Source organism: Osmia bicornis, chromosome 1 (genome assembly GCF_907164935.1).
Source record: "Osmia bicornis bicornis chromosome 1, iOsmBic2.1, whole genome shotgun sequence".
NCBI lineage: Eukaryota > Metazoa > Arthropoda > Insecta > Hymenoptera > Megachilidae > Osmia > Osmia bicornis.
This window is the reverse complement of record NC_060216.1, coordinates 15,145,927-15,157,654: the sequence shown is the minus strand read 5'-3', so window position 1 is coordinate 15,157,654 and position 11,728 is coordinate 15,145,927. Positions and strand designations below refer to the sequence as shown.

The 11,728-nt window shown below is 36.6% G+C and overlaps 2 protein-coding genes across 3 annotated transcripts; one reads left to right on the top strand and one right to left on the bottom strand.

The window, feature by feature from the left end:
* The first annotated feature begins 2,564 nt into the window (after positions 1-2,564).
* Positions 2,565-4,601, top strand: LOC114876179 (39S ribosomal protein L3, mitochondrial). Its single transcript, XM_029187363.2, has 7 exons — positions 2,565-2,881; positions 2,966-3,059; positions 3,140-3,370; positions 3,436-3,567; positions 3,639-3,799; positions 3,870-4,059; positions 4,318-4,601. The coding sequence occupies exons 1-7, from the start codon at positions 2,829-2,831 to the stop codon at positions 4,558-4,560; spliced, it is 1,104 nt and encodes a 367-aa protein (XP_029043196.1). The 5' UTR covers positions 2,565-2,828; the 3' UTR covers positions 4,561-4,601.
* Positions 4,602-4,756: 155 nt separating this feature from the next.
* On the bottom strand, positions 4,757-8,849 carry LOC114876178 (importin subunit alpha-3). Of its 2 annotated transcripts, none has more exons than XM_029187361.2 (9): positions 8,285-8,849; positions 7,329-7,431; positions 7,049-7,253; positions 6,782-6,942; positions 6,492-6,718; positions 6,028-6,393; positions 5,721-5,955; positions 5,567-5,658; positions 4,757-5,494 (listed from the first exon to the last, which is right to left on the bottom strand). In XM_029187361.2, the coding sequence occupies exons 1-9, from the start codon at positions 8,348-8,350 to the stop codon at positions 5,402-5,404; spliced, it is 1,548 nt and encodes a 515-aa protein (XP_029043194.1). In that variant the 5' UTR covers positions 8,351-8,849; the 3' UTR covers positions 4,757-5,401. The 2 variants fall into 2 exon arrangements, with proteins under 2 accessions (XP_029043194.1, XP_029043195.1); XM_029187362.2 differs by lacking the exon at positions 8,285-8,849 and adding an exon at positions 7,931-8,138.
* Positions 8,850-11,728: the final 2,879 nt, after the last annotated feature.

Genomic DNA, 11,728 nt, shown 5'->3' with positions numbered 1-11,728 from the left:
CCTTGAATTATTTTTAAACAATGATGCACAATGGTAAACAAATTTATCTCGTTTGCGTTATTACCACTTAGTACATGCCATCGTGCAGATATATTTACGACATTGCCTTTTTAACAAAATTAATAAAACATTAATAAATTAGCATCGAAACCCTCCTTACCAGAATTTCCCTACAGACGATTCAGTTTTTAATCTTTGATTGACCGAAAACAAAGCCGGTTAACCGAAGATTTCCAGATCCCCGAGATCTCTATCGAAATAATGAAATATGCAAACTTTCCCAGCCGATTTCTCCGTCCCCGAAGACAAAAGAATGCTCGCAGAAGCGATGGAAAGGCAAACGCACAAAACGAGGTAGTTGGTCCTCGAGAGAGGCAAGGGGTGAGAAGCAGGCCGAAAAACAGCCGCCTGAACTTAACCTCTACCCCTGGGCCAACTCGGGACGTATCAACTGGTGGGGTACAGGCTGAATAAAACACGCTGGAAAAGACGCGACGCGACGCTTCGCTGTTGGACACACAAATTCGCATAGGGGTTTGTGTCTGTGGTCTCGTATGTGCGTCGCTCGAGCATTATATCGTGGAACAATCGATACATGTCGACAGCACCACCAAGTCGCTGTCCCACGAACTAAGCCAACCATCCTCCGCATCTACACCACTCTGATCCTTATTACGTACATGATGCACCTATAATTAGGAGCAACTGTAATATGTCAGAATTATTTATTTTATTATGTTAACTGAACCGAATATTTATGCAGTAGTAATGTGAATCTAACTTCGGCCATACAGCCCCAGCGGAAAATTCTAAGTATCGTTAATATTTTAAGTTAAATCATTAGTTTGGACGAAGGGACCACCTTAACCAAATAGAATGTAAATTTAATAAGTTCTAAAAGTCCCGTCGGGTATCATCATCCGAGCAGCATACGTCTAAAGATATTTCCAAAGCCGCCCCAAGGTTCCTTGGTCCGAACCCAAAGGTCGCAGCCTCATCCCTAGCGAGACAGGGTGCACCGCCAGCGGGCCACTCTCGGCGAGACATCCGCAAGCAACGGAGCAAAGGTGTCGGCGTGTAAGTATCCCCTTTTTCCAAAGGGGATGCCGTGAGTGGGTGGGTGGGAAAGTTGGGTGTCCGAGAGGTGGCAAGGCGACCAGGTTTCCCGGGTAAAAGGAGGAAGCCGAGTGAATTTTTTATCGGTAAAAACTCCATTAGAGAGAGAGAAGTGCCGGTGTTTGTTATTGGTCATCCTCGAAGGGAAGACGCCGAGCTGGAGGGGGTTTGTCCGGCGCAGAGATATCCATTGATCCGAGGGATGGTAGATCGCGAACGGGCTTGCATCCCCTCCGCCGCTAGCATCTACAATGTTCCTTTCATGCGGCCGCTATCAAAGAAATCAATTACCCGGTAACACGCGCGAGTTCTCTGTGCCCCTCTACGCTGCAACCAGCCTCCGGCACCAGCAACACCGTTGCCCGTCGCACATATTTATTTTATACCGTGCCACTCCTCGCTACCCCCCCCCCATCCGTCCAATCCTTTATCAACTTCCAGCAACTCCATCTTTTTCTTTCGCCACAATCCGTGAGAGAACCGTATCCCAAAATCACTCGACGAGGATGCTGTCATTCTTGTGCAGCTATCATAAGTTTTCAGTTCTTCAAACGCTTCGGTCGAGGCTTCAGTCGGGCCTGCTTCGAGCACGTGAATTTTTACGCATTTACTGTCTCGTCTCGTTGGATGGATTATAGATATGGACAAAACTTTTTTATTGCAGTGGAATTCAGGATCTTATGAAGACAAAGCTGGCATGAAAGAGTTAATATCTCCGGTTTCTCGAAAATCAAGCGAATGCGACAGCTTGTGACAGGAGCGGAGGGGGTGGGGAGGTGATCGGACAGGTGGACGAGCGAGGGTGGACCAGCACGATGAACGTCGACCGACTGCAGGAGACCGATAGGATACAGGGGTGGTGTAGGATCTCTTGACGCGTGCATCGATGTCCACTGGCTCCCGAGGGAAATCCACTTCATGATGGGAATCCCATTATTTCCCGAGCGATATAAAAGTAGGTAGTCCACGTGCTGTCCGGTTCAGGCCATTCCACAAGCCCCTCCGTCTCCTTCCACCCCCAACGGGTCGCTCTTTTTCTCCCTTCGCCATTGTCTCTCGATCCATTCGCAATTCATTCCGGGATTCGAGCCTGTCCACCGCCAAGACGACACCTAAACGACTAGTTTTTACTTTTTCGATTAATACACCTTGCAGTCCCTCGGCTACAGTTTGAACTTATGTTTGGGAACCTCTCTTTTTCTTTAACGAAGGGACATAGTTTGTCAAAGTAAGAAATGTGCAGTTAATGAAATGTTATGGTAAAAGGGTTGTCTTTTATCAGTAGTAAGAGAAAACATATTATTCTAAAGCAATTAATTTAATAAGGTGAAAGTAAGCTTTATTTCCACGTTTTTTGGTATCACAGAGTTGCCTTAAAATGCCACAGTCCGCGCCATCTTATAATGACCTGAAGAAACCAAATGGAAAACATACCATAAGATCTTTTTTTCTAGGAGTTCTGTCTTATCGACGTTGTAACTAATGATAAAATGTGTCGTCCGCTAAATTATCTACAGAATTATGAAAATAATTAATTTATCATAATTTTGTTGATCGCACGGTGCATTTAAAGTAACATTATTCATTAATGATTTGTATTTAAATAGAATTTTATTTGTTTAAGAATATTTTGTACTCTAACGCTGTTCGAGGTTATGTATATTGTTATTTTACACTGCATTGTAATTTCATACGTTTACTGATCTGTAATTATGGCATCATTCATTAATGGCAGTCAATTATTTAGCAAATGTTTGAAACGAAGGTAATCATTCACTCAGTTTCTTGTGCATTCATATCATGCAAGAAATACAATTACTTGTTGTAACCAAGAATAATACGATTTCAGTTTGGACTTAATAAAAGTTCCCAGCCGTAATAGGGGACCAATAGGTCAGCCGAAAAAGCGTCATCCTGAATGGCTTCCCAAAACAACACGCGTGGTACATATTTATAAAATTAACATATCTTTTTAATATTTTTCTCTACCACCTGAAATATATGTTAATCTTGTTTATATTAGCTCTACAATGAAGGGCTTACTACAGATAACAAGGAATTTCTGTCAGAAGTTGTGGCATCTACCAATGGACTTCTTAATACTGAAATTAAGTCTCCTTTGAATACATCATTAATTCCAACAGCTACAGAATGGACAGAAAAATCCAAACGTACTGGTTTACTTGGTAGAAAGATAGGAGTGCATCCAATGTGGTTAAAGAATGGACAAAAAGTGCTAACTACTCTAATACAGGTACTACATTGTATTTGGAGTACTTCCTACTTTCATGTAACTATCTTTTAATTATTATTTTATAGATCATAGATAATGAGGTTGTAAAATATATACCGCCAGAAGAGTTTCATCCAGTTAAACCCAGTAAACATAAAAATATTAGACAGAAAAATGGTTGTCTTGTAGTTGGTGCAGAAAACATTAATCCACAATTAGTAAGCTGATATTTTTATGGTTTTTTCTTTTTCTAAATGGACCAGAATATTTATACCATTGATGTTTGCAGCTTACTAAAGAGTATTACAGTATATTTGAGAAAGCTGGAGTTACACCAAAAAGAATATTGGCAAGATTTGTAGTTACACCAAACGCGGTTCTCCAACCAGGAACTCCTTTAATGGCGACGCATTTCAAACCAGGAGAGTTCATTGACGTTCGCGGGAAAACGTAAATATTTAAATTCTGTAGTGAAAATTCGGTTGAATGAAGATTGTTGCAATATTATTTTCGAACGTAGGGTAGATCGTGGCTTTCAAGGTGTTATGAAAAGGTGGGGATTCCATGGTATGCCTGCTTCTCATGGTCAAACTAAAACACACAGAAGACCAGGTAATATTGGTGCAGGAAATTATAAAGACAGAGTAATGCCAGGTACGAAAATGCCTGGTCACATGGGAAATCGTTGGCGTGTTTTGAAAGGTGTTAGGGTAAGTTTAATTACTTCGTTCAATTTTCGCAACTATTTTTTATTTAAAAAAACAAATACCTTTTATACATTTCTAATTGTTGAAAAATACGACCAAATAACAGGATACGCATATCCATCAATTTTATATTCTCCGACTAATCAATACAGCTTTAACTATTATCAGCAAAGAACTATTTTTTCAAAGCGAAATGAAACAGCTTTATAATTAAAACAATCTGTTGTAGCATTAAAACTGTTGATTATTCATATGTTGCAGATATTACGAATCAACACTAAATATAATGTAATATGGGTAATGGCGCAGAATGTACCGGGAGAGCTATACACTTTATGTTATTTATACGATACGATTCTCCCAACGAAACGAAATACTTCGCCTAATTTCCCTACGTATTTGCCGCCGAATCAAAATGAAGAAACCGAACTTCCGGAAAATCTTTACGCGGACGATGTTCATGCATTTACCGATCCAACGATTGTGTACGAACCGGAATCGTAATGACAACACAGTAAATAAACTAATGCTTTAATAATTAAAAATAGGAAAACTATTTAATATTTCCCTTTGAAGATCGTAGGTAACAGGCAAAAATCGGCAAAGAAATTTTGCCGTGTTTACGCAGTAGTTGATTTTATTTTATTGTTCATCCTCTTCCTCTTACAGAAATAATTCATAGTTATGAATTAAGCTAATAAAGAGTAGACAATTGATTCATTTATTTAGTAATCAATATTATTATAAATTTAACATGCCTAAAATATACATGATTGTTTTATAAATGTAACATCGCTAACCAAAACTCATCTCAAGTTAGAATGGAGAGCAGCGTAATCAAACGATAAAAAGGTCTTTTTCTTATTTTGTTTGCTCTTCAATGTAGAGAGCAAGTTAATTAATTTAACTAGAATAATTTATTCGGTACATTGCATATCGCTAGCTGCATTCAGTTAAGTTTCGTTCCGCCAATCGGTTTATTTATAAATGTGTGCAGTGTGGAAAAGAGAAAGAAAAAGGTAACATACATCTTTAAAAGAATCGGAAATAAAAGAAAAACAAGATTCTTATTTCATTAAGAACCTCCCTTTTGCTCCGTTATTAAGTTGTCTGCCCTCGCTTCCCCTTTACTTTTTGGGCAAGATACCAACCAGCCACGGTTTTACACCTTTGGAATTAACAAACGAAAAGATTATTTTTAATTCAGCAGTGGCACGTCGAAGCTGCCACATATTGTCGTTGGAGCAAGAATAAGACACAAAAATAGAAACGGGTAAGCAAAATGGCTCCGTAGTGGAGTTTGTCGGGGGACGGCACGATCGGATAAGAAATAATGGAGGCCCTCTCAGAATTTAAAACCTTCGCTCGGAATGGTCGTCGTCTGGTCGAATTCAAATGTTGATTCTACAACCGGTGGCTCCAAATTCGTGTCATCCGGCTGAAAGGTATTAAATATAGATTTTTCAACTGGATCCAATCAACGATAAAATAACATTTAAATGATACTTACGTCTTCAGAGAAGTATTGCTCGATAATATCAAAGGCTAGTTTATAAATGTCTACATTTTCGTGATTTTGCAATGCCTCAATCTTATCCAGACCTTGAATATTATTATTAAAATTAATATTAATGTTACAGAAAATGAACGATTTGTAAACATACCTGAACATTCTTCGATCATATTGGCCAATTGTTCAACTTGTGGTCCAGCAAATTTGAGCATGCTATGTATACCGTCTAAGACAACCTGTACAACCTGAGTATCTTTGCAGGAAAGAAGATTACAGAAAGGTGGAATCACACCTTCTTGTATCATCCGTGCTACTTGGTCTCTATTGCCACTTATTGTTAAATTACTGATTGCCCATGCTGCTTCTTTTTGCGTTTGGAATTCACCCTGTACAATATACAATGTAATTATCTGATCCAACAAAATTCGGTAATAATTCAATTGAAATATCCTTCTTACATTTGCTAGATTGCGAATGATAAGTGGCAGTAATCCAGCATCTATAACAGCCTGAACTTGAGACTGATTACCAGCAGTTATATTTGAAAGGAACCAGACTGCTTCTTTACAAATTTTCTCTCTCGGATGAGTCAGTAAATTGGGGAAGTATGAAAGCGCGTCGCAGTTTAATACACTCTGCGTCTGTTCGTCTGTACCTGTTACAATGTTACCTACTGCCCTTAAAGCAGCCGTTTGCACTTTGACTTCTTTGTGCGATAGAAGCGGTATAAGACGAGGTACCACGCCGCTGTCTATAACCAGTTGAATTTGTTCGTTACCACCGTCAGTCAAGTAACTCAATGCCCAAACTGTGTCAACAAGGACCTGCAATATATATATACATTCGAGTTGGTAAGAAATTCATCTAATAATTAATTATATACCGTATGCTCGTGTATAGTAAGTGTACTTTCATCACTCACATTAATATCTGTGTGATGAATGAGTACATTAAGAGCAGGCAAAATATCCTTAATAGTTTGAATAGGTGGTGGTGGATCTTTATTCCTACATAAATTCACGATTACCCATGTTACATTACGTAAAAAACTAATTGGTATATCCGGCTTAATAAACGTTAACAATGGCGGTACAACACCAAGACTAATAACGTAATCTCTAGATGATGGACCGTCTCCAATAATATTTCCTACAAAAAGAATTTCCGTTATAATTTCAACTATGTATTTTATTATCGTATTACATCGCATACCTAAAGCCCATACAGCTTGTTCGCAAACATTATGCTGGCTTGAAAGTAACAAATGCAGAAAATGTGGAACTGCACCAGCAGCTACAACCGCTTGTGTCTGGGGTGATGTTCCACTCGCGATATTTGTTAAAGCCCATGCCGCTTCAAACTGTAGAGACGGACTGTAAATAAGTTACATTATAAATATAGAAGAATCGCGATAACGAATGAAACGTGATAAAAATTACAAGAGTATACAATTGGTATAAATTTGAAATATTATCATACTAATCATGCTGTTGAAGACAAAGGACTAAGATCGGTAAAATGCCACTATCGATTAACCGATCAATCGGTGGATTACGATCCGAAGACAGTAACCTTCTCGCCGACTGTACAGCCTGTAATTGAACAGCCGGGTCAGAACTAGCAGCATTCATTACTAGTTCTTTCAAATTGATTATTGATAAATGCTTATCAACTTCCTCCTCGTCTGAAAAACAAAAGTATTTTTTAATCACTTGTCCTTATTTTTCCATATTCTCTGACTGTTTTTCCTTTAGAGTACCTGTTAAATCTGTAGTAGGCACATTTCTTCGTTTCTGTAAAGTTTCATTACGCTTGTTCTTGCGTAGTTCCACAGTCACCTCGTTTCTTCTTCTTCTCATTTCCTAAAATATGCCATTTATTGACTTTGTGTATTCAGATTGCAGAAGTAACAAAGAAGTTGGAAACATTATGAATGATTTGTTATTATTGCAATACAAGTAAAATACATGACCTAATTATAAAAACTAAATATACATAATTAAATCAATTTATTAAACAGATTTACTTGTCATATTTCATGGCAGTGCAAAATGAAATAGTATAAAAATTTGTATCAGGAATTAATAAATATCATAATATTTTTATGAATCTTGGAAATACCATTTAGTTAAAAATTTTTACTTTCTGATATTATTTCGTCAATTACTTGGAAGGTATTCAAATAAATCAAGGATTTTAATATTACTTGCGATATTTTGATGTATGCTTTTGGTTACAATACAAGAATACGAACAAGTGAAAGAACTATAGAACTATATAATGCTATTTATATGAAGTAAAATACGATGGCATTGGTAGGATGTTAGCGAAGTTTTGGAACAGATGTTTCAACTTGATTACATTTTCTCCGATAGATCATCGCTATCAAAGTTGTATTTGACGTTATCCCGTCGAGAGTGACGGCACTTTCCACTTGTTTCGAAATGCAACCATTACCAATTCGAGAATACAATGTTGCAGAATTCGACTAAATTTTATATCGACAATTGCCGTACGGATGGTTTAAAGTCGAGAGGTACGCAGGAATGTCGAAAAATCGAAACAGAACAACGAAGTATGCAAATACATTGGCAGAAAGTTGAGACTAGTAGGCGCGAATGATGTTGCATTTATCCGCTCCATAACGATAGCCCCGAAACTTCCAGACGTATAAACGTAACTGCGCACCAACAAATGGACACACCGGATACTCACTTCTTGATCTTTGCCTTTGTTCTTAAAAACCATCATTCGATTCTTGCTTAGCATTTCCGCCGCCATTTTTTCAGTAACCAATCCTTCGTGCTCGCGTATATTGATATGTACCGGCACCCGGATACCCCCTGTTACCGTGAAAAATCTCGTATCCGTGTTACTGCGACCGATTTACCTCGACAACTGCATGCCGTTGCGCGACAGCCTTAATCTACGTCAATATGTAATGCAATATCATGTATAACACTCGTTCCCCTGATCACGATCGCCACACGACGTTCTTCGTGGTCACGTTTTCTTAACACGAACACAGCGTTTCAACCATTCCGAAAAGAACATCGGAAATGAACAAGGTGGCGCTTCGGAACACGCGTGTTTTCACTATATTCACCTTCGTACCCAGTCAAATGTCTGTGACACAAGCTAAGATAACACTATGGATTATTTATCAGAATACTATTTTTTTTTTCTACATACTACTTTCCTTCACCAATCAAATCAGATTACACTACGAGATATTTTTATCAAATCATACAGGAGATAAAATCTTTGATTCGATTCCAACCAGTACATACATTTATACAAATTAATCTATACGATATGAATAATAATTGTTCAATTTTAGTTGGTATACATGATTACAATTAATGAGATGCAATTTGATACCGAACACAGCAACCTCCCCTAGGGAAAATGGCGACGATGGGGGAGGAGACCGCACTACCCACTACACGTGTGTAACATTTCCAGACATTTTTTCATCACTTTTTTAGCTATATAATAAATCTTGTAATTGAAACTTATTTAAATATTATGTATTTTTATGTTTTGACAGATTTATCAATTATTTTAATGATAATCAAGATATTCGTTGTCAAATATATCTAGCAAGTGGTGGAGGCTTCTTTCCCCCATATCTCCATTTTGTCTAGGGAACACTACGTGTTCGATATATTGACGAAAATGAAATTTTCTAGGGAAAACTCAATACACATCGGAACATAACTAGATGCAATTGAACGCACGAGCGTCGAAAACTTTACCGACAGACACTAGAAAAATCCCTAGACGCGAGTTCTCAAAATACGTCCTCATTTCTAAACAGAATGTAAAAAAATTTGAGGGACGTGTTCAGGAGGCTCTAAAGAATATTTGTCTGGTCCTTATATTATCCAAATCGTCAAAAACTTATAAAATATTAAAATTGCTGTCTGTCAACGGTCAAGAAAATGGCGGAAGGGACTCACCTAGATTGATTTATTCGTAATATAAACATTTCTACCAATAGTTTGTCCAAATAGGCACCAGACTAATATTCTTTGGCTCGGATAGAATAAAACGAGCACCCAAGGGATGATGTACAAGTCTCCAGGAAAAAGTATTTTGAGAACTACGATTTCGTTGAATGTTCATTCGCTAAAGACGTCAACAAGGTAAAACAGACCAGAAATTTAGTTTCTCGTTCATTCTGTAGGGCGCAGTTCGTTCGTTTGATTAATAAACAATTGTAAAATTAAAAATAATAATTACATAATTTTTAATGGAATAATTAAACAAAATTTTGCAATATACCCACGCGGAAATGTAAAGAAATAAACAATTTAAATAGATATAACAATAATTTGATTAATAAACAATTGTACAATATAAAATAATAATTAAATAATTTTTAATAGAATAATTAAACAAAATTTTTCCAATATACCCACGCGAAAATGTAAAGAAATAAACAATTTAAATAAATATAACAATAATTTGATTAATAAACAATTGTAAAATTAAAAATAATAATTAAATAATTTTTAATAGAATAATTGAACAAAATTTTGCAATATACCCACGCGGAAATGTAAAGAAATAAACAATTTAAATAAATATAACAATAATTTGATTAATAAACAATTGTAAAATTAAAAATAATAATTAAATAATTTTTAATAGAATAATTGAACAAAATTTTGCAATATACCCACGCGGAAATGTAAAGAAATAAACAATTTAAATAAATATAACAATAATTTGATTAATAAACAATTGTAAAATTAAAAATAATAATTAAATAATTTTTAATAGAATAATTGAACAAAATTTTGCAATATATCCACGCGGAAATGTAAAGAAATAAACAATTTAAATAAATATAACAATAATTTGATTAATTAACAATTGTAAAATATAAAATAATAATTAAACAAATATTAACAAATATTAATTAGAAATAGAAACCGGTGAAGCGTGACGTCATGCTTGATTGCGCGCGCCGCGCGCCGGTACATGCGCGACCCAGAGGGAGGTCAAATCTAATCAGTTTTATCGCGACTGCCGAAGGATACGGATCGAGCTGTCAAACATATACCGGTGAGGGTTGACACCATGGATATTCGTGCATGGATTTATCAGTGTATTACTACAAGTGTTATTGTGTGTGCCTATGGTGTTTTCTATAGTGTTTCCCATGTGTTTTGAAATATTTATACGGATACATTAGTGCGTTTTATGGTGTGGTCACCCATGTGTTTTGACATTTTTATACAAGTGCATTAGTGTGCTGTGTGGTGTGGTACCCCATGTACCTGCATGTGCTTTATTGTGTTTTATGGTGTGGTTTCCTATGTGCTTTGGCATATATTTACGGATTTATTAGTGGGTTTTATGGAGTGGTACCCTATGTGTTTAGGCATATTTATACGGATTTATTAGTGGGTTTTATGGAGTAGTACCCTATGTGTTTTCGCATATTTATACGGATTTATTAGTAGGTTTTATGGAGTGGTACCCTATCTGTTTTACTATAATTTTGCAACTATTTTATGGTGTTCTATGGTTTTGATCTTCATGTGTTTTGGGATGAATTTGCATGTGTTTTACCATGTTTTATGGTGTAGTTATTCCCATATAGTTTTGCATGCATATTTTTGAATTATCCTATGTATTAGCATATTAACTACAACAAATTGAGAGAAAACATATATCGTTCAAGAATCGTGATTTTTATGCTTTCAGATGAGTGTTTTGGCCAGTGGAGGTGCCGTTTTTTGACGAGCCAACAGTCGAGCTATGGATCAATCTAAGATGTGTGGCGAGTGCAGTGGTGCAAGTCAACGATCGGTGAGTCGCATGCTTTAAAGTTCCTCCGGTTCCCATCATGTCGTAGGACGAATGGTCCGTAGCGACACGGGAATTGGTTGTAATTTTTATTTTTTGAGCGAGCATAGTGACCCACGAATATCACTGTATCATTTTATACAATGATAATCGTGCAAATTGTTTTTTTGTGTATTTTATGCCTTAGCTCAGGATAGGGTTTTCTTGTACATATTTACATATACATATAGATTTCGAGTTTAAAAATGTAGAGAAGTCGGATGACCCTCCGACTTCACAATACACTTTCTTTTTTATATGTACAAGAATTTATTTCGCGATGAGCAGATTTCAATATCA

Bases quoted from the DNA above. Each gene is read 5' to 3' on its own strand.
- LOC114876179 (XM_029187363.2), top strand. From the start codon at position 2,829: ATGGCATCATTCATTAATGGCAGTCAATTATTTAGCAAATGTTTGAAA. The intron at 3,371-3,435 runs GTACTACATTGT...ATTATTTTATAG, and splicing joins TGCTAACTACTCTAATACAG to ATCATAGATAATGAGGTTGT. The intron at 3,800-3,869 runs GTAAATATTTAA...TTTCGAACGTAG, and splicing joins ATTGACGTTCGCGGGAAAAC to GGTAGATCGTGGCTTTCAAG.
- LOC114876178 (XM_029187361.2), bottom strand. From the start codon at position 8,350: ATGGCGGCGGAAATGCTAAGCAAGAATCGAATGATGGTTTTTAAGAAC. The intron at 5,956-6,027 runs GTAAGAAGGATA...TATATTGTACAG, and splicing joins TCATTCGCAATCTAGCAAAT to GGTGAATTCCAAACGCAAAA. The intron at 5,495-5,566 runs GTAAGTATCATT...AATACCTTTCAG, and splicing joins AGCAATACTTCTCTGAAGAC to CCGGATGACACGAATTTGGA.